At 41.4% G+C, this 24,111-nt stretch overlaps 4 protein-coding genes across 16 annotated transcripts; 2 read left to right on the plus strand and 2 right to left on the minus strand.

Moving 5' to 3' along the window:
- On the plus strand, nt 1-1,739 carry LOC9269676 (nuclear envelope-associated protein 3). Of its 5 annotated transcripts, XR_001540708.3 has the most exons (6): nt 1-332; nt 409-519; nt 665-892; nt 1,022-1,126; nt 1,315-1,568; nt 1,646-1,739. XR_001540708.3 is itself a non-coding variant. In XM_015758824.3 (5 exons), exons 1-5 carry the CDS (start codon nt 132-134, stop codon nt 1,471-1,473), a joined length of 804 nt encoding a protein of 267 aa, XP_015614310.1. In that variant the 5' UTR covers nt 1-131; the 3' UTR covers nt 1,474-1,698. The 5 variants fall into 5 exon arrangements, 4 of the variants coding, with proteins under 4 accessions (XP_015614310.1, XP_015614332.1, XP_015614323.1 ...); XM_015758824.3 differs by having other exon boundaries at nt 1,315-1,698; XM_015758846.3 differs by having other exon boundaries at nt 704-892; nt 1,315-1,698.
- Nucleotides 1,740-7,110: 5,371 nt separating this feature from the next.
- Nucleotides 7,111-13,622, plus strand: LOC4325162 (squamosa promoter-binding-like protein 1). Of its 8 annotated transcripts, none has more exons than XM_015758793.3 (12): nt 7,111-7,485; nt 7,855-8,501; nt 9,804-9,985; nt 10,087-10,299; nt 10,390-10,457; nt 10,541-10,615; nt 10,730-10,837; nt 11,182-11,299; nt 11,421-11,562; nt 11,636-11,777; nt 11,832-12,470; nt 12,833-13,493. In XM_015758793.3, exons 2-12 carry the CDS (start codon nt 8,044-8,046, stop codon nt 13,295-13,297), a joined length of 2,610 nt encoding a protein of 869 aa, XP_015614279.1. In that variant the 5' UTR covers nt 7,111-7,485; nt 7,855-8,043; the 3' UTR covers nt 13,298-13,493. The 8 variants fall into 8 exon arrangements, with proteins under 8 accessions (XP_015614279.1, XP_025880633.1, XP_015614286.1 ...); XM_026024848.2 differs by having other exon boundaries at nt 11,853-12,470; XM_015758800.3 differs by having other exon boundaries at nt 10,393-10,457.
- A 688-nt stretch (nt 13,623-14,310) lies between these two features.
- LOC4325163 (S-adenosylmethionine synthase 3-like) lies at nt 14,311-16,982 on the minus strand. Of its 2 annotated transcripts, none has more exons than NM_001409408.1 (2): nt 16,864-16,982; nt 14,311-15,836 (listed from the first exon to the last, which is right to left on the minus strand). In NM_001409408.1, the coding sequence occupies exon 2, from the start codon at nt 15,824-15,826 to the stop codon at nt 14,636-14,638; it is 1,191 nt and encodes a 396-aa protein (NP_001396337.1). In that variant the 5' UTR covers nt 15,827-15,836; nt 16,864-16,982; the 3' UTR covers nt 14,311-14,635. The 2 variants fall into 2 exon arrangements, with proteins under 2 accessions (NP_001396337.1, XP_015614357.1); XM_015758871.3 differs by lacking the exon at nt 16,864-16,982 and adding an exon at nt 15,958-16,091 and having other exon boundaries at nt 14,387-15,836.
- A 4,651-nt stretch (nt 16,983-21,633) lies between these two features.
- Nucleotides 21,634-23,976, minus strand: LOC4325164 (transcription factor TIP2-like). Its single transcript, NM_001409411.1, has 4 exons — nt 23,546-23,976; nt 22,701-23,334; nt 22,149-22,601; nt 21,634-21,963 (listed from the first exon to the last, which is right to left on the minus strand). Exons 2-4 carry the CDS (start codon nt 23,313-23,315, stop codon nt 21,892-21,894), a joined length of 1,140 nt encoding a protein of 379 aa, NP_001396340.1. The 5' UTR covers nt 23,316-23,334; nt 23,546-23,976; the 3' UTR covers nt 21,634-21,891.
- Nucleotides 23,977-24,111: the final 135 nt, after the last annotated feature.

Raw genomic sequence — 24,111 nt, forward strand, 5'->3', positions numbered from 1 at the left:
ACACAAACTAGTGGCCTTTGGCCACTGCTTTGCTCTTTTGACACAACATACTCACTATTTTCAGAAACTGTGGCTCCAGGTTGGCTTTTCTTGCCTGCTGAAATTTGCAAAGTGCAGGCATTTCTGTCTTCATGCCGATTTCAGAGAGGGCAACAACAACGCCATCATCGTCATATTACTCGTTGGAGTTGGATCCACTGTTGAGTGATCTCGCAGAGAAGAAGCTTAGCCTGAGGAGAAGCTTGGCTTGGCTGGATGCAGAGCTCAAGGATGCCAAGATCAAGCTTGCTTCCAAGGAACAGTTGCTTGCTCAGGAATCAGAAAACAGGAAGGTATGTTCCACTCTCCTAATCATGACTTCTCGATGTTCTGTGAAAAAACAATTGCACTGAATTGATGAAATATTAGAAGTTTGCTGAGTCGAGGGCGAGAAGCATGGAGGAGGAGGTGAAGAAGCTGCATAAATGTTTACAGGACAAGGATGAGCAGCTGCGAACATCAATATGTAGCACTGAACAGGTGATCATCACCCCCTTATACTACACTTACTGTCAATCTTCCAGTGTGATGTGTTCAGGTAACTGTTATGTTTTGGTGTAATATTTTTTTTTGACCTAGTAGTTTCATCAACTGCAAATCAAATGGGAAATTTTCATGTCAGCAGTATTTGTCTTCCTACAAATTGGATATTCTTAGATCACAGATTTCAGTGGCACAAGCCACTGCAGAAGCCAGTGCAGAATCAGCCATGTTGGCACGGTTGCAGTGCTTGTCCCTGTCAGGAGGGCATGAGAAGATCAATTCTTTGGGTGAATGCGAGCTTCGAGTGAAGAAGGTAGAGGAGCAGCTAGATCTTGTTCAGAAGTTCCTTGAAGCGAAAGAGCTCTCGCAGGTCGTTATACGCTTACAAGTTACAAATTAATTACTTCCTTGATCCACAAAATACATTCATTTAGTATGTTTTTATATTGAAATTTTAAATTATGCTTTTATTCAATTTAAATTTGTTGGTAATATATAGTTGGAGAAGAATCAAATGACAACGGTTCATGAGCTGAAGAAGAAGGTACTGAAACTTGAATGCACCCTCAAAGTATCAAGAGCTCAGCTGCGAAAACTACATAAGGTACTATGCTTACCACTTGCAATATTCAGGGAATGATTTTCACCTTCAGAGGATTACTGATCAACATGAGTGCAATCACATTTTTTTTCATTTCCTGAAAATTAACCATCTATCTTCTCTCTGCTAATCTAATCATATATGTAGTTGGAATATCTTGCAATCATACATGTTTAATCTTCCTTATGTAGATGGTAGAGCGAAGAGATAAACCTCTCAAAAAACTACAAAGCCGATTGCCGCTGAAGCAGCAGACCGCCTGCGACAAGCAGAAGTTGTGGGAGAGCTCAGGCTTCAGGATCATAGCCTCCATGTCAATATTGGCCCTGGCTATGCTGTCGAAGCGATGAACTGAACAAGTGATGATTGACGTCGTCGTGTATCAGTTGTCTATGGCAGACGCAAATGTTCCTGTATTGGTGTCAGGGTTATGAGATAGTTGATGGTATGAATGATAAATCTGTGTAGCATCATTACCAGTTCTCCGTACCAAATTTGACGAAATTCAGTGTACTGTCGTAGACTTCAGCGTGGTGGAAACTTAAACCAATGCACTAAATGAACTTGGGGAAGAAGATCGTGGCCAGCGGCGGCTAAGGTGCGCCATTTTCATTTCTGAATCGGCCATTTATTGTGCTGATGCTGATGATGAGATTGGGTTTGAATTTGATGGACAGAGAGCCTCCAGGTTTGGCTGATAAAGATGTAGAAAAATAAACATGGTAAAAAATTAAATTTTAGAATTGGACTTGTCTATTTCTATTTTTAGCAGTTTAAAAATTAAGGCTACTATTTTTTTTAAAAAAAAAGAGACTAGAAAATTTTGAAACTAAGTTAAAAATTCATTTGTTTTTCTATGGCTAAACAAACAGCGAGGGTACAAATCTTGGAATAACCGCATGGCCGATTGGTTGTGCCTTTGAAATTTATATCTCCTTTTGAGCTGTAAAAACCGAATGAAAAAAAATACGGCAAGAATTCTATAGAAATGGTAACTGTTTATCCATTTCGTTTGTGAAAATGGAGTGAAGAAAACGCCTATTATTGTCGTACGATACTCTGCTCCTTCTCCCTCTCTTCTTTCGCTCGACCTACTAGAAATGGCAATGGGACCCGATCACTGATTCCCCGCGGTAAATTCACATATTAGGGATGAGGATGGTTGAAATCTATCTTTTTTTTTTCTCGAACGCGCAAAAGGATTGCACGTCAATATATTAGAAGAATATAATGTTTGTTACATGACGCAATCAATCAGACCGACTTATGCCAAGAAAGGGGAGAAAAAAGACTAAAATAAATAAGAGACGAAAGGGTTGAAATCTATCCTCCATGGGGAATCAAATGTTTCCAAACTAATCACCATCAGGGATGACGGGGGCGGGGATGGTGCTCTATCCCCCGTCCCCGCCCCCCGTGGTGACCCGTATTAACTGTATGTAGGATCAATTCTAGATTTTCCTAGACATTTTGGCCCATAATATTAAAGCCCACTTAGCAGGTATATATAACACCTAAACCCTAGTCAACTAGTCAATCTCCCCAATCCCTAGTTCCATATCGCACCAGCGCCACCAGGCACGTGCGCCGCCGCCTCCTCTCACGCGGGCGCTATCCCGTCCCAACCGTACGACGCGGGCGCGATGTCTGCCGCTGTCGTTGCGCCGCCCGGAGCCTGCAGCCGTCATCGCGAGCGTCGTCCGCCGCCAGCGCCCTTCGTCGCAAGTGCCCTCCGCCGCTAGCACGCCCTCCACCGCCAGCGCCGTCCACCGCCAGCATGCCGTCCGCCGCCACCGATTCTCCATGCCGATTGCCCATTCCCCTACAGATGAATATGTTGTTTGACGGGGACGGGATAACCGCGGGGATAAATTCACCACGTAGGGATCAGGGCCGGAGAAAATATAGCCCCGTCGTGGTTGACGGGGGCGGGGACGGTAAAACTTTATCACCACGAGGACGAAGACGTGGATGTGACCCCTACGGTGAATTTCCCGTTGCCATGAAACGGTTTGTCATAGTGAGCCGCTAGAGGGCGGTGGAGAAACAGGATAGGGACATATCATCACGGAGGCTGGAGAAGACGATCAGCTCACTCCATCTTTACTAAACTCCTTCCTATTTTTTTTTTGTCTCCTAGACGTGCTGACACTAGTAACGGAGCTATTCTCAACTGTGAGCAAAATACATTAAGTACGTCAACGTGGGTTCTATATAACTTTTTATTGTTTCATGTGTTCTTTCACTATTTTTCACATGCAAAAGGTGTATTTGCAAAAAAATCCGTGGGGTCATAGTTTTTACAAGGCCCGGTCACTGGTTGACACACGGTCACACGGATCACCGTGTGTAAAATGTAAACAATAGATAATAATGCATGCCTTTATGTGAAAATATTAAATAGAAAGTGGTTTGATATCGAACTTTAGTAAAAGTAACCATTCTAATAGAATTTAGGTAATATCTATTATATTATAAAAGGAATAGAAAATGAGCCTCCACGTTCGCTCTCATGGCCTTGAAATTCTCACATTAATCGGAGAAAAAAAAGCAAAGTCCAAATAGAAATACAATTTAAAAATAGCTGAAATTCGGAATTATAAAATAAGAAATATTAGAAGAGGAGACTAGAGTCCATATAGAAATACAATTTAGAAATAGTTAAAATTCGGAATTAAAAAATAAGGAATATTAGAAGAGGAGACTAGAGTCCATAAAGAAATACAATTAGGAAATAACTGAAATTCAAAATTAAAAATAAGGAATATTAGAAGTATAGTATAGAGTCGATATAGAAATACAATTAGGAAATAATAGAAATTTGGAATTAAAAATAAGGAATATTAGAAGTAGAGTATAGAGTCCATATAGAAATACAATTAAGAAAAAAATAGAAATTCGGAATTAAAAATAAGTAATATTAGAAGTAGACTATAGAGTCCATATATAAATACAATTAAGAAATAATAGAAGTTTAGAATTAAAAATAAGGAATATAAGAAGTATAGTAAATAGTCCATATAGGAATTTAAAACTAACTAAAATTCGGAATAAACATAATAAAATTAAAAGTAGAGTTAGAGTTCATATAAAAATACAATTTACAAATAACTAAAATTCAAAATTAAAAAAACATGGGAAGAAGAGTCTAAATCAATATAGGAATACAATTTAGAAGTAACTGAAATTCGAAATTAAAAATTAAAGAGTATTGAAAGATCAGTTTAGAGTCCACATAGAAATATAATCAGAAATAATAAAAATTCAGAATTAAAAATAAATAATATTGGAAGAAGAGGCTAGAGTCTACATAGAAATACAATTTACAGATAGCGAAAATTCGGAATTAAAAAAAGAAAAATTGAAAGACGCTCTCATGGCCTTAAAATTCTCACATTAATCGGAGAAAAAAAAAAGCAGAGTCCGCATAGAAATACAATTTAGAAATAGCTGAAATTCGGAATTAAGAAATAAGGAATATTAGAAGAGAAGACTAGAGTCCATATAGAAATACAATTTAGAAATAGTTAAAATTCGGAATTAAAAAATAAGAAATATTAGAAGAGGAGACTAAAGTCCATAAAGAAATACAATTAGGAAATAACTAAAATTCGGAATTAAATATAAGGAATATTAGAAGTATAGTATAGAGTCCATATATAAATACAATTAGGAAATAACTGAAACTCGGAATTAAAAATAAGGAATATTAGAAGTAGAGTATAGAGTCGATATAGAAATACAATTAGGAAATAATAGAAATTTGGAATTGAAAATAAGGAATATTAGAAGTAGAGTATAGAGCCCATATAGAAATACAATTAGGAAATAACTGAAATTCGGAATTAAAAAAAGGAATATTAGAAGTAGAGTATAGAGTCGATATAGAAATACAATTAGGAAATAATAGAAATTTGGAATTAAAAATAAGGAATATTAGAAGTAGAGTATAGAGTCCATATAGAAATACAATTAATAAAAAAATAGAAATTCGGAATTAAAAATAAGGAATATTAGAAGTAGACTATAGAGTCCATATATAAATACAATTAAGAAATAATAGAAGTTTGGAATTAAAAATAAGGAATATAAGAAGTAGAGTAAATAGTCCATGTAGGAATTTAAAACTAACTAAAATTCGGAATAAACATAATAAAATTAAAAGTAGAGTTTAGAGTTCATATAAAAATACAATTTACAAATAACTAAAATTCAAAATTAAAAAAACATGGGAAGAAGAGTCTAAATCAATATTGGAATACAATTTAGAAGTAACTGAAATTCGAAATTAAAAATTAAAGAATATTGAAAGATCAGTTTAGAGTCCACATAGAAATACAATCAGAAATATTGTAAAAATTCAGAATTAAAAATAAATAATATTGGAAGAAGAGGCTAGAGTCTACATAGAAATACAATTTACAGATAGCGAAAATTCGGAATTAAAAAAAGAAAAATTGAAAGACGTGTCTAGAGTCAATATAGAAATATAATTTACAAATAACTAAAATTTAATATTAAAAATAATTAATAACTAACATGTATATAAAATACAATATGAATATTACACATAAGTAGTTTCGTAAAGTTAGTATAAAATTTAAAATTATGTTGTCATTTTAATATATTTGAATAATGCATTGAGAAAATATATATGCTATTATATGAGAGAAAATATAATGATGCTAGCCGCGCAATTTGCGCGGGCCACCATGTTAGTTTGTAGTAAAATAGACGGTCGGTCCTTAAGCTTCGACCAAGGTATCATCTAGGGCTGTGTTCGGGAGTGAGGGTTGGGAACCCTCACTCCCCAGCACGCAAAACGGAGCAGCGATTAGCGTGTGATTTAATTAAGTATTTGCTATTTTTTAAAAAAATGGATTAATTTGATTTTTTAAGCAACTTTCGTATAGAAACTTTTTACAAAAAAACGCATCGTTTAATAGTTTGAAAAGCGTGCGCGCGGAAAACGATGAGGAAGAGTTGGGAACCTGACTGCCGAATGCAGCCTAGGTTCATAATCTTATAAAATCCACATTTACATTCTTAAATTTGGTTAAATGTATCACTTAAAGTCCAACTTATAAAATCCACATTTAGATTCTTAATTTTGGTTAAATGTATCACCTGCATATGATGCAGCTCAAGTGCTAACATTTTGTCCACGGTTATGAGAATTTGTGCACTCAGCCCTGTCGCTGTAGTATTTATCCAAAACAGACTCCTGCCACCTCAATATCATCAAATATGTATTTCTCAGCATCTACGAAATTTATAGTTCAAGTAATGCACTTAATTTTTGGGTAGTGGTAGGAGTTAACTTGAGGGCGTACTATAGCGCGAGTAGCCTAAATACAAAATTCTTGCCACGTTAAGACCCAAGGCTACGTTACCTGCACTTTAAATCTTAGATGATACTAGCATATTGCGCGTGCGTTGTAAAGGGATTTTAATTTAAAAAAAATATCATTAAGATGTTATTACAATCTCTTAATTGTTGTACATATTTGTTACTAATATATTGATCTTTTTAGTTTTACGTTTTTTCCTTTCCACAACAAATAGAAAATTGGTAAGATTAGTCGACATGTGATCCTCCAGCCTCACATGTTATTTTTCCTCCTTAAAAAGGTTGGGAGTTGGTAGTGGGGTGATGACAGAACCAACACCACTAGCTCTTTTATAAGGAATAAAGACTAAGATTAAAATTCTAGATGCACAATGTTGAATGTTGATAGATTTATGCGATAACTCGGTATAGGTTCGATCGTATATTTTACTTTTGTTTTTTTTAAGGTCTTCCTAGGACAAATTGAGAGGAATCGCCTCCTAGAAATAGTCAAACGGAACAATTTTGGTGAAAGAGCACCACAAGTGTTTACGGATTCCTACTCACTCGGTGTCAGTGACGGCGGCGAGTAGAGCTAGAGCATCGTGTCTTTGGACCAGGTCGTGGTAAACACAGGCGAAGCGACGACGATGACCTCGAGTCGACGCTGCTGTGCAGGGGTGCAGCAGGAGAGGAGACGCGAGCGACGACGACAAACAAAGCAGCGCTCCTGCTCCTCCCATGCCGTGCCTCCCCCTCCCTGCCGTCGCTGTCCATGTCCTAGTGAAGGTGAAGCCGCCAATGAAGACGATGTGAATATGCTGCCCATTGCACAAGATTGGGCGAGGGAGGGAGGAGTCCAGATCCTGCCTCCCCCAGGATACTTCGCCCCGCGTTCCCCTCCCCCCCTCACTCCCACGGGACACGCGCCGCCCTACGCCTCCTCCTCCCTTCTCCAACTCCCCCAAGACTGCTTGTGAGAGAAGCTACTCTACCCTGCTCGGTTTCTTGATTCTCTCTCTGCCTGTCGTCGGTGAGTAACTTTGCGCGATCTTGTCCATCCTTATCTTTGCAGAAATATCTTTTCTTTCGGTATGTTTCCAAGCTTTCCCATCAGCTAGTGGTTCGCATCGTATGCAACGGATTCTTTGGTTCTTGATTTCCTTTTTCTTTTTTCTGACCATTTCAGGATTTGTCCCAAGTTATCTTTTTTTTCCCTTTTTTCCCTTCTTCTGGTCATTTCAGGATTGGTTCCAAGCTGTTGATTTTCTTCTCTCTTTTTTTTTTGTCATTTCAGGGTTGGTTCCAAGTTCATGATTTTCCTTCTTTCTTTCTTCTTCTTATTTTTGGGCCATTTCATGATTGGTTCCAAGTTGTTGATTATCTTTTCTGGTTATTTCAGGATTGATTGCAAGATCAAGATAGGCTGCACAGTGGCGTGTGTGATTAATCATGTGTGCCTGATGCACTTGTAGCTGGGGATGCAGGTGAATCTGAGGCCGTTACTGTACCAAGAACAGGAGGTTCAATAGAGGGGAAGAGATTCTTGACGAAGCACACAAAGGGAGGATCCTAAATTGATGTAGCAGGAATGTCGAGTGGGCTCAAGAAGAAGGGCCTGGAGTGGGATTTGAACGATTGGAGATGGGATTCAAACCTGTTCTTGGCCACACCATCCAACGCTTCTCCATCCAAGTGCAGCAGGAGGGAATTGGGCCGAGCCGAGGGGGAGATCGATTTTGGTGTGGTTGATAAGAGGAGAAGAGTCTCACCAGAGGACGATGACGGCGAGGAGTGCATCAATGCAGCAACCACGAATGGGGACGATGGCCAGATTTCTGGTCAGAGAGGAAGGAGCAGTGAGGACGAGATGCCTAGGCAAGGCACCTGTTCTAGTAGCGGTCCGTGTTGCCAAGTCGACGGCTGCACGGTCAATCTCAGCAGTGCCAGGGATTACAACAAGAGGCATAAGGTCTGTGAGGTGCATACCAAGTCGGGAGTGGTTCGTATAAAAAACGTAGAACACCGGTTCTGTCAACAGTGCAGCAGGTTAGTCGGTGATCTCCTTGTCAAATTAACAAGTTGGTCATGCTACATGTACCTTTGTGCATTTTTCAGTTTAGTGCATTTATGCTTGTGACATAGTCCTATTATATCTACTTCAAAATGCCTTCAACTGGGACTCTTCTCTGATTAGAATTTTACTCTATGGGAGAGGGAGAAAAAAAACAAGTGAAGGTAATGTTGTCAATAAGTCATAAAACCTTGAATATAGATAGGCTATAAACATCTTTCTACGTTTGTTATATCGCCAATAAAAAAACATGTTACATCCTGTAACCAAACGTTTACTTTGATCAACAGTACCTCAATATATAGACTGGCTGTATGACAAAAATACAAAAAAAAAAAAAGAGATTTTCTTCAAAAGATACTGATTTTATTCTTTTATCAGTCTTGAGAAACATATCACAACAGAAATTGGTACTCAAAATTGTGATTTGGAGACTGAATAAATGCTAAAAAAAAACTTTACTTCTAATTGAGGAATGATATATATTTTTTAGAAGCAACAGATAGGTTCAGAAAAGGTTGTTCAATGTTTGAATGGTAGTTTAAGTGACAATTTTAATTAATGATCAACAATTGCGGAAAGTTAGTCACGATCAATTCTCTATCAAATCAACAGCTAAAGTTTCACTTGTAGTTTATGTTCAGTTGATTTGACAAGAAAGTTTCTGTATGCATTGATCCAAAGTTCTCACACTCTTAAATTGTTAAGTCTAAAAAACACCATAGTTCTAAACTGAAGCAGATAATGGATTCAAGGTGTGTATGAAACGAGGATTTATGAGTATAACTAAATTCAGATTGTTCACATAATTAGAAAAAAGTCCATATCTTTTAGGTAGTCAGAACTCATGAACTGAAACAAGAGGGAAAATATATAAACACCACATTAATCACATGTTTCACTTTGGCCCCTCTACTGCACTTTCGTTCATTGCCATCCTAAGTTGAAATGGTGTACATAAAGCCCTCCACCCAAATACTGTATGCGGGCCATATTTTCCAGTTCCAAGCAATTAATTACTATGTGTTAACTTGATGTTAAATTGATGCTTACATGCTAGACTAGCGTGCAATTTGTGGATAACCCTGGTCTGATATACACATGGTTCCTGCAAGAAACTATGATAAATAGTGAAGAAAATTTAATGTGGTTGACATATCAGGGGCTTATGAATGATACATCCAATTATGCGGGTATCAATGAACAAAAATGATGTGAAGATTACTTGTGTGTCTTTTTTTGTAGTTTTATGGTAATTATTTGACATGCCTTGTCAGGTTTCACTTTCTTCAAGAATTTGATGAAGGAAAGAAGAGCTGTCGCTCACGGCTAGCACAACATAACAGAAGGAGGAGGAAAGTACAAGTGCAGGCTGGTGTAGATGTGAATTCCTTGCATGAAAATCATTCTTTGAGCAACACATTACTCCTGTTGTTGAAACAACTTTCTGGCCTAGATTGTAAGTTTTTAGAATTCTATGAAACAGTTTTAGATGCAGCTATATATTACTTCATATGTGATCAAGCCATAGTCATGCAACTGTTATTATTTTGGTGGCAGCTAGTGGTCCATCTGAGCAAATCAATGGTCCTAACTATTTGACCAATCTTGTGAAGAATCTTGCTGCTCTTGCTGGTACACAAAGAAATCAAGATATGCTAAAGAATGCAAATTCTGCTGCAATAGCATCACATACTGGTAATTATGTTGCAAAAGGCAATAGTCTACATGACTCAAGACCACATATTCCTGTAGGCACTGAATCCACTGCAGGTAAAAAACAACTTGATTATCTGCTGCTGTTACGCGAAGGCTAATGAATACCACACTTTCAAATAAACTGTGTTTCACATTTGTTACCAGAAGAACCTACAGTGGAAAGGCGTGTGCAAAATTTTGATTTAAATGATGCTTATGTGGAAGGAGATGAGGTCAGTTACTTTGATTTTTAGATGTCTTTCTGATGTACAATTTAGAGTTTGTCTGGTTTCTCTGACATTCACAACATTTGCAGAATCGAACAGATAAAATTGTGTTTAAACTCTTCGGGAAAGAGCCAAATGATTTTCCTTCTGATTTACGTGCTCAGGTTACAACCCATACTTCAAACTGTACTAAATGTTTCTGTTCACAGCTTTGTTGTTGAGAATATATTGAGTTACTCTAACAGCTTAACTCTCTCATCAAATTATTTTATTTACAGATCCTCAGCTGGTTGTCGAATTGCCCAAGTGATATAGAGAGCTATATCAGGCCTGGCTGTATCATCCTAACTATTTACATGCGCCTCCCTAATTGGATGTGGGATAAGGTATTGTTGCGCTACGCAAACAGTTGTATCGATATGTATATCTCTTCTCTACTACCATCTCCGTTTCAGATTATAAGACTTTCTAGCATTGCCCACATTCATATAGATGTTAATGAATCTAGGAACGCATATATATCTAGATTCATTAACATATATATGAATGTGGAAAATACTAGAAAGTCTTATAATATGAAACGGAGGAAGTATGATTTACCAGCTAACTTGCTTTTATCAGCTTCAGCTACTAAAATGGATAAACAGCATATAAATTTGAATTATAAACCTTGGATAAAGAAGCAAACTGCTTACTTACTGCTAATTTTCTTTGCTGAATTTGTCAAAAGCTTGCTGCCGACCCAGCTCACTGGATACAGAAGCTAATTAGCTTGTCCACTGATACCTTGTGGAGAACAGGATGGATGTATGCAAGGGTGCAGGACTACCTGACATTGAGTTGCAACGGTTTGTTCACCTTATTTCTGGTCATTATTTTGCTGGTCATTCATCCTTGTTCCTTATAAATTTTGTATTCATCTACTTGAGCACCAGTTTCTCATATTTTGCTGTTTCCCTCGTCTTGCAGGTAATCTTATGTTAGCGTCTCCCTGGCAGCCTGCAATAGGCAACAAGCATCAGATATTGTTTATAACCCCTATTGCAGTTGCTTGTTCTTCAACAGCAAACTTCTCAGTGAAAGGTCTCAACATAGCTCAACCAACCACAAAGTAGGTACTTCGTGACATTGAACATCTCCACTGACCGAGCTGTCGTATTTATTAATAGAATGTTTGTATTCAGATTACTTTGCATTTTTGGTGGGAAGTATCTAATCCAAGAAGCAACAGAAAAGCTACTTGATGATACTAAAATGCAGCGAGGCCCTCAGTGTCTGACCTTCTCTTGCTCCTTTCCTAGTACTAGTGGAAGAGGATTCATAGAGGTACAATTTTTATGTCGTTATGTATGCTCTCATTTTCCCCTTCTTACATTGCAGAATTCTTGTTTTCTTTTCCAGGTTGAAGATCTTGATCAAAGCAGCCTTTCATTTCCCTTTGTTGTTGCTGAAGAAGATGTATGTTCTGAAATTCGAACACTGGAACATTTACTGAATCTGGTTTCATTTGATGACACCTTGGTAGAGAAAAACGATTTGTTGGCTTCTCGAGATCGAGCCTTAAATTTTTTACACGAATTTGGTTGGTTTCTTCAAAGGAGCCACATACGAGCTACATCTGAGACTCCAAAAGATTGTACTGAGGGCTTTCCTGCTGCAAGATTTAGATGGTTGCTGTCCTTTGCAGTTGATCGGGAATTTTGTGCTGTTATAAAGAAGCTTCTGGACACCTTGTTTCAGGGTGGTGTTGATCTGGATGTCCAATCAACAGTTGAATTTGTCCTGAAACAAGATTTAGTATTTGTGGCTGTCAACAAACGGTCGAAGCCTTTAATTGACTTTCTGTTGACATACACAACATCTTCTGCTCCAATGGACGGAACTGAAAGTGCTGCTCCAGCTCAGTTCTTGTTTACACCTGACATAGCTGGTCCATCAGATATTACACCTCTTCATATTGCAGCCACATACAGTGATACTGCTGGTGTTTTAGATGCTTTAACTGATGATCCTCAGCAGGTACTTACTCTAAACACCTGTGATTTTACAGAATCGACACATGCATTTCTGTTTCTTATCTTCCCTTAATCTATCAAATGCATGGTGCACAACTATGTTCAAGGTAACATACATCTTTGAACATTTGGTGCAACAACCTAGTACTTTTTTCCTGAGATGGGTCCACTACCACATCCAACAGAAATTCACTTTTTACCCCCGAAAAAGAGAAAAAAAATAAAAGGAATATCTTCAAAACTTGGTTTATGGAGTTATCATGTCCTGAAGGTTAAAATCGGCACTTCCATCCATCACATTTAAATTACTGCCTACGTTGAAAATATGAACTGTGGTTATTCCTTATTTCTGCATAACTGTTACAGCTGGGAATCAAAGCATGGAAGAATGCTCGCGATGCTACTGGATTGACTCCGGAGGATTACGCTCGGAAGAGAGGCCACGAATCCTACATCGAGATGGTCCAGAACAAGATTGACAGCAGGTTACCCAAAGCTCATGTGTCTGTCACCATATCCAGCACCACATCCACCACCGACTTCACCGAAAAGCACGCGAGCCAATCGAAGACTACAGATCAAACCGCATTTGATGTGGAGAAGGGCCAACAGATCAGCACAAAGCCACCACTGAGCTGCAGGCAGTGTCTCCCAGAACTCGCTTACCGGCATCATTTGAACAGGTTTCTGTCAACCAGGCCAGCAGTACTCTCCTTGGTCGCCATTGCTGCTGTCTGTGTCTGTGTAGGGTTGATCATGCAGGGGCCACCCCACATTGGAGGTATGAGAGGTCCTTTCCGCTGGAATTCTTTGCGTTCAGGCCCCAAGTGATATGGTAGATTGACTGCCAAGCATCTGCAAATACAGTTCAGCTGTATCATGCAGCATGGAGATGTTTTGCTTCGAGTCTGTATATTCTTGTAACATAGATTTATCTTTTCACGGAATAACTATATTTGTTTACTACTTTACTGTACAACATTTAGAATTCGAAACTTGCATATCTAGAAATTCCATTGGACAGGCATCCTGACCTTGATAGAATGCAGTACTATCTGAATGGTTTTACCGTGAGCAGAGCAGCTGACAGAGTGACAGTGCTTCCATGCTCTTTAATAATACTCCATCCGTCTCATAATATAAGGAATTTTGAGTTTCTACTTGTACTGTTTGATCACTCGTCTTATTTAAAAAATTTGTGCAAATATAAAAAACGAAAAGTTGTGCTTAAAATACTTTGGATAATAAAATAAGTCAAAAAAAATAATTCCAAATTTTTTTAATAAGAGGAATGGTCAAACAGTGCAAACAAAAACTCAAAATCCATTATATTATGGGAAGGAGGGAGTAGAATGCAGTATAGCACTATCACAGAGAGTAAAATAGCTTTGGTTTGGATCTAGCTGTAATTAAAGTCGAGGATCTCTGGTTGGTGATATGCCAGATGTTAAAATTGCTTTGGTTTTTTTATGGGAGGTCATGGAGGCTTTGTAAAAATCAGATCCAGTTGTCCAGCTTATCTTTTTAGAAAATTATTGTCACAACAAATTTTGGTAATATATTTGTTTTGCAACACGGTATGGTACAAGTTTTTCAGCCTATTGTTTCACTTGTTCATATGCTTATTTGAATCGCTTATTAGCAAACAAAAGATAATTTGTGAGTAAAACCTTTACATGCATGTCCTTAGCAACTCAAAAGCAAATACTGTAAAATAAACAACGATGGGAGAAAAATTAAATTCAAATTTTACTTCTAAAATTCAAATTTTGGCTAAGCATAAGCATAATCCAACGAGGCCTAATTCCATCTGTACGCGAAAGCGTCTTGACAAAATAGCATATGCAAGAGAGCTTGCTTAATTATTCAGAGATCAAGCAAGACACCAGATTTGGACAGAAGTGCACTGCGCACAAGACAAGGACCAATGAGAGGCTTCAGTTTCTTTATAGTTTCATCATCCCCTCCACCACTCACCACACAAGCTTCTTTAACACAAGAACACTAAGCAGCATAAGACCTTAAACATACCTGCCTGCTACTAAGGCAGTGAAAATAGATACATGTAGTGACGGTCTGATTAAGTTCAGAGGCTGAAGTGTAGATAAAAACATCTCCAAAATCAATGGAAACATTTCCAAAACAGTTTTAGAGGCTGCAAGTGTTTGTTTATGCAGAAGGCTCCTCCCACTTGAGGGGTTTCACCACCTCCCAGGTGAAGTCAGGGTCCTCCCTCCCGAAGTGCCCGTAAGCCGCCGTCTTCAGGTAGCGGCCATTGCCACCCCTCATCAGGTCGAGGTTGATGATGATCATGCCTGGCCTGAAATCGAAGTTCTCCGTGACAATCCTGAGGATCTCCCTGTCAGGGATCTTGCCCGTGCCGTAAGTGTCGACGAACACCGAGAGCGGTTCCGGCACGCCAATGGCATACGACACCTGGACAATGCAGCGGCGAGCGAGGCCATTGGCAACGATGCTCTTGGCCGCCTGCCTTGCAATGTAGGCTCCGCTCCGGTCAACCTTGGTCGGGTCCTTGCCGGAGAACGCGCCACCACCGTGTGCTCCCCAGCCACCGTAGGTGTCGATGATGATCTTGCGCCCGGTGAGACCTGCATCTCCATGAGGTCCACCGATGACGAAGCGACCTGACGGGTTGAGATGGAAGATGGTCTTCTCATCAAGGTACTGCTCTGGGATGACAGGCTTGATGACATGCTCCTTCAGGTCAGCCGCGATTTCGTCGTTGGTCACGGTCTCATCGTGCTGGGTGGAGATGAGCACGGTGTGGACGCGGAGAGGGACCATGGCGCCATTGTCGTTCTGGTACTCCACTGTCACTTGCGTCTTCCCATCAGGCCTCAGCCATGCGCATGCCCCGTTCTTGCGGACCTCGGTGAGACGGGCACCGAGCTTGGTAGCAAGAACATGGCTGAGTGGCATCAATTCAGGGGTCTCATCGGTTGCATATCCAAACATATGCCCCTGGTCACCGGCACCAATCTCCTCTGGGCGCTTGGTGAAGTGCCCATGGACACCCTGTGCGATGTCAGGGGATTGCTGCTCAATGTTGACAAGCACCTTACAGTGTTCAGCATCAAGGCCTACATCATTGGACACAAAGCCGATGCCGCGGCAAGTATCCCTGACGATCTTCTCATAGTCAACATTGGCCTTGGTAGTGATCTCACCAAACACCATGACCATGTTGGTCTTGGTGCAGGTCTCACAGGCAACCTTGCTTTCAGGGTCTTCAGCAAGGCACGCATCAAGCACCGCATCGGATATCTGGTCGCAGAGCTTGTCAGGGTGTCCCTCATTGACGGACTCGGAAGTGAAGAGGAAGGTGTCAACCTCAGCCATCTCCTTCGACCTGCACAAAGCAGCACATGGTTTGCATATCTCAGAACTTAAATTTGCATCAAGCAAAATTGTTCAGATCCCATAAGTTCAACTTAAGAAAAGAACATCCCAAATGATTCCAACTACACAACCTTAAAATACAGCTGAAAACTTCGTTTTAACAAGTAGTAATGAGTTTCTTAAATTCTACTAATAAGTAATAACAGTTGGTAATCTAGTGAATTGCTCATTAGTGTCAGGTAGCAGCAATGGAAGTATATATTTCCATGACATAGACAGTGCCCAAGTGGGAAGTAGGCAACTGGGCATCAGACAAATCCTGCTGAAGTCCTGGACTTGGCCTGAAAAACATGAGTCCATGTCGGGCAAGATGCCGATTGCCAAAGGTTCCAGGAACAAAAGAATGACCACCGCACTCAACCCCCAACTGTTGCAACATGCGAACTCAGCATCCCCACATCGCAAAAGCATATAGATCGACACGCAGCAGCTTTGTTCTTAACAGGAGTACAGCACAAGATTCGAAGAAAAAAAATTCGATTCGCTAAATTATTCGCACCAAAAGCTACAGTTGAGCTGTTACTGACCCAGTTCAGAGAATTTTTACTATTCCTGATGATGTACTGCCACATTTTTCCTTAAAAAAAAAGAAATTTGTGTTCCAGCATCTTATGTCACCTCCATACTAGAGAGAAAAATACCACAAATTAACACTAACTAAAAATATGACACACCTCCTCAAGCGACAGTTTTCGTAAAATCACTCCCCCCAATTAATTGTTGCAAACCGCATACTCACCTAGCTACCACACTTATCTAGGACGGGGAAAATAAACGCTAATCCTTCCCCCTTAGTTCATAGTAAGATCGATAGCAACAAGAACGGCCGCAGGGCACGCGCGCAACCCAAGAACTTTGCAGATAATAATAACAATTAAAAAAAACATTAAAAAAAACTCCAATCTAAATCTACCGGAGCTGAACTACTACTATAGCTGGATCTATCGATCTAACCGAAGAAGCAAAGAGGAACAAACCGAGAGGCAGGAGTCCGCGCGCGCGGGTTGCAGCGGCCGCGGCGGCGCGGGACGGTTTGAACGGAGAGCTTTGAGGTGGCGGAGGAGTGAGGAGAGATCCGGCCCGGTTTGTTCGCCGCAGGGTCGTCGGCGGCTTCTCTCCCCTTTATATAGGAGGGAGGCAGAGGCAGCGCGGGTGCTAGTACTTGCACCTAAGGTGGGTGGCTGGGCCGTAGGATGGGATCCAACGGCGGAAGACGGCCGGAGTTGGGACCCACGCACCGGTTTACGCGCGCTAGGAATGGGACGCGTGGAATCGGAGTCGCACGCCGCACACTCTCTCGAATAATTAAGCCCTTGATTAGTTTCCAAGTTTTTTTTCTCAAAATACCAATTTTTTCATCATATCAAAACTTTCCTACACACACAAACTTTCAACTTTTTCGTCACATCGTTTCAATTTCAACCAAATTTTCAATTTTAGTGTAAACTAAACATATAGTATTTGCTACTCTTACCAGTGACACTTAAGAATTTATCACTGTACCTATATATATCATAGACACATTAGGGTCCACATGTCAGTGACAAATACTTAGTTAGAACATCTTGAAAATGACAAAACCCCCCACTCTATCGCCTTCAAGGCATCATCGAGCTATGCTCTTCAACTCCATCCTCTCCTACCTTCGTTTTAAAATATATAATTTTTTAAAATAAAATATATATTATTATTATAAATTTGGATAGTTATTATATATTTTGAAACGAATAAGGTATTAAAAAAGAGGAAAAAAGGACGCGGTGCTCTGCTTGCTGACCAGACCAACCAATCCCAGTGGCTTGCCGAACGGTATGGGCACGGGCCGCTCCATCCTCCATGCAATTGCAACTTGCAAGCAGTCCAACCTCAATAAATTTTGAGTTTCAAAAAAGAAAAAAAAACTCAATATAGTTTGGCAGCTCTCCTCCATAGGAAGGCATATGGATCTGACCTGAATTTCTCTCTCTGCATTTTGGTTGGTTAGGTATGGTCAAGGATACTAAATTAAGCTTTCTGCTTTCGTGTAGGTATCAGTCACGAATTTAAGTCCTTGCCTCCTTGGTTCGTACCGCTGCGAAATTGTTGAGGCTTGTGTCTCGTTGGTTGTTGCACAAATGAGCGAGTGGCCGCTCAGCTAGTCAGCTGGTTAAAAAATTATTGACGGTGGAGTCTACTTCCCTTTACTTTAGACTTAGGTACTCTTCAGTTTAGTTGGGCTGTGGCTGCACAGTCACAGTGCTGTAGCACTGGAAGCAGAATTTTGCTTGCTGAGTACTTTAGCTGCAGCTTTTGCAGCTATAGGTAGTTGTTCCAAATGCAGTTTTAATGTAGGTGTTCACTAATTATTCTTTCAGTGCAACATACTAATCCGACAGCGAAGCATAGTAACATCGTCGATATAAAGATACATGTTGTTTCAGCCTTATGGAGACGCGCGTGCGTTTATACTATGTTTCCAAGATAAAAGAATAAAGAAATAAATCCACGGTTTTGACTTGGTGTATCATGCTTATCCCTTTGGATAAGACTTCCTCGCCAATTACACTAAACCGATAATTAGTTTCTAGTGATCGGAAAATCTTGTCCATGAGAGAGTATTTCCACGTTCATATATCTAAGCATTATCACTTTTGTATGTCTGTGATGGTCATAATGGAAAACCAGAGGATTCAGGATTAGGCCACGTCAAGTCGGATCGGGCTAACTTATGGCTTTCAAGAGTGGCCTTTCCTGTCCCAGCTCGTTTTCTTCCGAGGATTTTTGTTGTCGTATAAATTCGAATGTAAAAAGCCCACGGGCCATTCGGCCCAGTCATAACAATCGTACGAGAAGCTAGCTAGACCACCAAAAATGACTTCAGTTTTCCTTAATCACATGGATATAATTTGCTTAATAAGCATTTAAGATATATCCAACAACACAGATGGAAAATCCAGCACTATCCTTTTTAGGTTGGCTAGATGACATCGACAGAGACAAATGACCATCACTTCTCGAAGATGTTGTTTTGGAGTGTACCTGCATTTCTAGCCTTCTCTTCATGATTTTTTTTTTGAAGGAACTCTTCATGATTGTAATAGAGCAAAATGCCGCAAGAACATGATGTCTAGGTTTTCTTTTATCTTTCTTTTGCTTTTTCGTTGTTGGTTGTGTACATCGTCCTCGATGCCAAGCCTGGATGGTTTTATTGAGTACTGAAATATTCCATTATCTAAGAAAAACAACATAGATGGTGTATATCTAAATGGTACTAAGATGATATATATTCCGTGCCTTGCTAACGAATTTATGCCAAGCAAATAAATAACTTAAAAAAATGCCTACACTACAGCCTGTGAGAATAACTAGTAACCAATATCAGCTAATGAATTATATATAGAAATTGAGCATAATGTTAGAATTACTGATGGAAGTGTTAAGTTGGTGTACACAGCCAAAAAAAATACACGAGTTCTTGGGCTCTAAACCTCAATACTGAGGAGAACACATAAACACAAAAGGAAGAGCTAGAAAACTAAGTTTCATTCTCCATTGACGAATTTTTCTTGTCCGTCGTAGCACGAGAGGGGAGAAGCGGAATTTGTCCACGTTGCACGTTGCTACACCATCCCTACCACAACGGATCTCTTGACGCCGTGGCGCAATCCGAATGCCCCTAGTGCGTCGCGAACCCACTAAACTGCGCCACCACCATTCTCCGCAAACTAAACGTTGTCGTCACCGGTGGCGGAGCGAGGAGAAGAGAGGCTTGGCCCCTGCTACTGTCCAACACCGCCCGAACCGGTCACTGCATGTCGTCACCACCATGTCCACCAGCTGATCACTGACGCAGGGCGGAGGTCTAGCCTCAGCAGTTGCCCATCACCAGTAGTCTTGTTCGTCGTCCGTCGTCACTACCAAACCATGCGCTCGATGCCACTATTGGTCACCGCCAAGACACATCACCTCCGCCTCGTACTCCTGTGCCACCGAACTAGCGAAAGCAAGCGAACCGTGCCACCACCAGGCTTGCAAGTAGATCAACCCACCGTCCTCGTTGTCGGTACTGCTAGCTTGGCTGATCTAGCCATCGGGCGTCGCTCCTCACACTACTTGCGAGCACCCTCCAGCCACTAGGCAACGTCGCACCACCAGCTTTTGGCCGGTTATTGCAAGGAAAAATAAGATCTGGATTTAGATCTTGAGGAAAAAAAAAAAGAAGGAAGAAGGAGGAAGGTAAAATAGGGTGAAGGACGGGAAATGACTAGGGTTGAGGGGATGTGGGCGAGAAGAGGTGCCACCCTGGTAATCTAACTAAGTTATACATCGCACAAAGTTCTCTTTTTTAGGGGCAAATCCTTTTTTTTCATTGTATTTCAAGGATGTTGATTAGGTCCTATTTGGCAAATCTCAAGATCAAAATTTTTTAAGCACATTTATCATCATATCTCCAATTATCCATGAATATAAAATTAGAATTAAATTAATTGATAATTTTTTGATGAATTATGTTGTTCCTATTTCTTTAAATATATAGATTTTAGACTACTGTAATTTAATTTACAAACTTCAGTTGCATTGATATGGGATTTGTAATTATGCCAAACAAGACCTGAAAGTATAGAGCTATATATATGTTTCCCGTTAATTACTTTTTCTTTTTCAAAATACAATGCAGATGCTCATATATACGGGCGAGCACTCACCCCTACGAAGGTAGTCACACATCCTACATATAAGCACTCCGATGATTATGTCGGTATATCCTAAAATTAATAGAGTCAACACTGACAACTTGCTATCGACGGGTATATATGTTTCTTATCACTTAAAGACTAACTAGCCGTCAATATGAGTACCTGTGCGCTAAATTTGGGATTTAATCCGTGTGAGCAGATTCGATCCACCACAAACGACATTATACCAGCTGAGTTAATCGGTGCTAATTACTTTTGTATCTGCCGGGTAGACCGCCGGTAGACCGCCGATTTGTGTATTCGCTGTGTTTAAATGTACGTCTACTGAAGATGAATCTGCACCTAGCTGTCAGCAAATTATTTTATTGTGCAAAATAAAATAGTGTAATGCGATTGCACGCAAGATAGAATATATACTAATCTTCATCTGAATTAAACAGAGAATGGTGTATATAACAAAACGCATCCATGCATGTATCGAGCGACTTAACAGACGATCAGTACTAGTACTGTACCGACCAAGACCAAGTCAAGCAAACTTTTGCAGGCTAGCTGCAGGGGAAAAAAAGAAAAGCTAGCCTGCATGCCTGCAGTGAACAGCCAACGCCCAGTGTACTGAACGAATCCATATATGGCATTGGCATGCAGTTATGTGTTTAATTCAGAGCTAATTGAGAAGAGCCATTGGGAGATGCCCTAACAAGAAGAAACACTTGTAAGTTGTAAAAACATATATATTTATGCTATTACTAACAGTATATTAATATATGTACCAACCTAACCCTAAACTACTAGCAGATCCAAGTATGAGTTAAATTTTAGAATTAATTATTAATAACTAAAGATAACATAGTAACTAAACTTTGGAGGAAATTAAGATAACAAACAACACCCAATTAAATCATAACGAAAAGCTACTCACAGCTGAACAAGGACTCACCTAACCCAATTTCATGCATCCACATCTATACCGGTCAGGTCTAGCTACTTACTGCAAGTGCAACCTACTCACCCCATGCATGAATAATATATTACTGGAAGTCAGGAAGTACTATAATCCAATATTTACATGTTATTAATTAACGTCTCAAAGAGCATCAATTATTTATCCAAGTAGACCAAAATAATACATGCAAACCATGACATACCAAAGATCTCCCAAAAGCTAACACGAGTCTTTACCAATCCAAATTAAACAGTCTAAAATTAAAAGGAAATTAATTAAAGAGCTACTCAGTACTCATGCATCCAAGAACCCTAGCTAGCTAGCAACATAGAAACTTTCATCATATCGATCGGTCGGTCGGCTAATTAGCTAGCTCGAGCTAGTTAGTACTCATCCACCACTTCAATCAGCCTGCTGGCCACTGCACTTGCAAACACTGGAGATCCCGAATGAATCTGCATGCATCGCATCCAAATAAACAATAATAAATCAATGATGAGATTAACTAGCAGCAATTTATTTGCATATATAGGTTTATGTTGATCACAACACGATAAAATTGTTCTAGAATTAATTACTATTATGAGATTGGTTAGTTTTGTAGATAAACGCGGGGATATTTTTAGTTGGTTGTTGTGACCTTGGTGTTGAACATGTAGATGTGGCAGTCGCCGATCTTGCCGCCGGAGAGGTGGACGAGGTCGAGGCGGAGGTCGTCCAGCGCGCGCGACGCGGCGGCGAGACAGCCGTCGCGGCGGCGCTTGGTGAGCTTGATGTTCACGTCGTCCTCCACGATCCGCACGTCCACGAACGTCTCCTTGCTCCGCCGCTGGATGTACGTGCTCCGGATCGGCGCCTGCCGCGGCGGCGGTGCCACCGCGCCCATCGCCGCCGCCGCCATCACCTCGCCCTCCGAGCTCTCCGCCGCCTGATCCATCCCCGCCACCACCGACGACGTCGCCGCGTCCACCACGTCCCCCTGCATCTCCCTCCGCCGCCGCTTCTTCTCCACCAGCAGCGTCAGCTCCTCCACCGTCCTCCCTAGCTCCTGGATGTACTCGATCGCGTCTGAGATCACCGTCGCTCTATCCTCCTGAAAAAGAAAGACAAAATCATCATCGATCGATCCATGGATGAACACAAGAAGAGATCGAACTACCGAAGACGATGGTAGCTAGGGCATGTGATATACCTTGGTGCGGTTGGGGATGAGGAGCATGAGGGCGTTGTACTTCTCGGTGAGCCGCAGGCGGCGCTGCTTCTCCTTCTTCTCGACGCCGTTGGCCGGCCCGCCGCCGTGGAAGCCGGCGGTGGCGCGGCTACGCTTCCTGCCGCCGCCGGACCGCGGCGTCGGGGAGCTCTCGAAGGGTCCGACCATGAAGGCCGACTCGTCGTCGGCCGGGCCGAACACGAGCGACGACGACCCGGCCGTCCTTGGCCCGCCGCGGAAGTACGCCTCGGTGGCCGCCGCCGCCGCCGCCGCCGGCGGGTAGTGGCCGCCGTAGTAGTCGCGCAGCATGGCCACCGTCTGGTGGTGGTGCGGCGCCGCCAGCTGGTCGTACTGCATCGCCGCCGGCGGCGGCGGCTGCTGGTCGGCGCCGCCGAAGAAGTAGTCGACGGTGGGCTGGGAGGAGGCCGAGGCGGCGGTGGAGGAGGCAGCCGCCGCGGCGGCGTCGAGCGAGTGGAGGAGGTGGAAGTTGAGCTCCCCCGGCATGGCTGCTGCGACGGCGGCGGCGAGGTGCGACTGGCCGACGTCCATCTCCAGGCTCTCAAGCGGCATCAGGAGCTCGCACTGCGGGTGATACATCTTCCTCGCACTCTACCACCTGCAACAAATCAAGAATCCAAACCATGAAACTCTTCTCGCTTAATCAACCTATGTTCAAGCCCAAATTTAAAGAACAAACTCAAAATCGTCCAAGCATATGCAAGAACACACACAAAAAGAAAAGCGATGGTTTAAACTCTAAATTACTAGAATTAATGAATCAAACAGTAATGAGAAGATGAGATGAAAGGGTTCAATTTGAAACAGACCTTTTTCTTCAGAGCTCAGATCGATTACTTGAGCTCGCAGTGCAGCAGGGATGAACCAACTAGAGCTAAATTAACTAGGTTTGTTGGTTGGGGGTGTGAGCTGATGAGAGGAGAGGAGAGAGGCCGATCGAGAAGGTGATGAGAGGAAGAGTATATAAAAGGGGCAAGGGTGATATTGGGTAGGAGAAAGCAGTTGGTTTCTTGTGGATTGGCAGAGAGAAAATGACACTTGTACAAAATGCTCGCTTGTAGTACTAGCTGCAATGCAGATCACTCAGCTGGCTGGCCTTTCATCAGAAGAGTGGTTTGTTGCTGGGATTCCTCCCAGGAGGGCCCCACTGACCCTCCTCTCTCCAAAGCAAACCAAAATCTGCAACACACTGACAGTTTAAGTGGTACATGATCATGCAGGTTTCAGAAAGGCATCCATGCATGCCCCCCCAGTTGCTGTTGGTTTGATGTACACTTGTACACCGGCTGCTGCCTAGCTTTTTCTGAAGCCTGCACGAGGGAGAGAGACAGAGAAGTGGCCGGCATGGTTGGTTATGTGATCAGAGGTTAGGAAC

The sequence above is a fragment of the Oryza sativa genome, chromosome 1 (genome assembly GCF_034140825.1).
Source record: "Oryza sativa Japonica Group chromosome 1, ASM3414082v1".
NCBI classification, from domain to species: domain Eukaryota; kingdom Viridiplantae; phylum Streptophyta; class Magnoliopsida; order Poales; family Poaceae; genus Oryza; species Oryza sativa.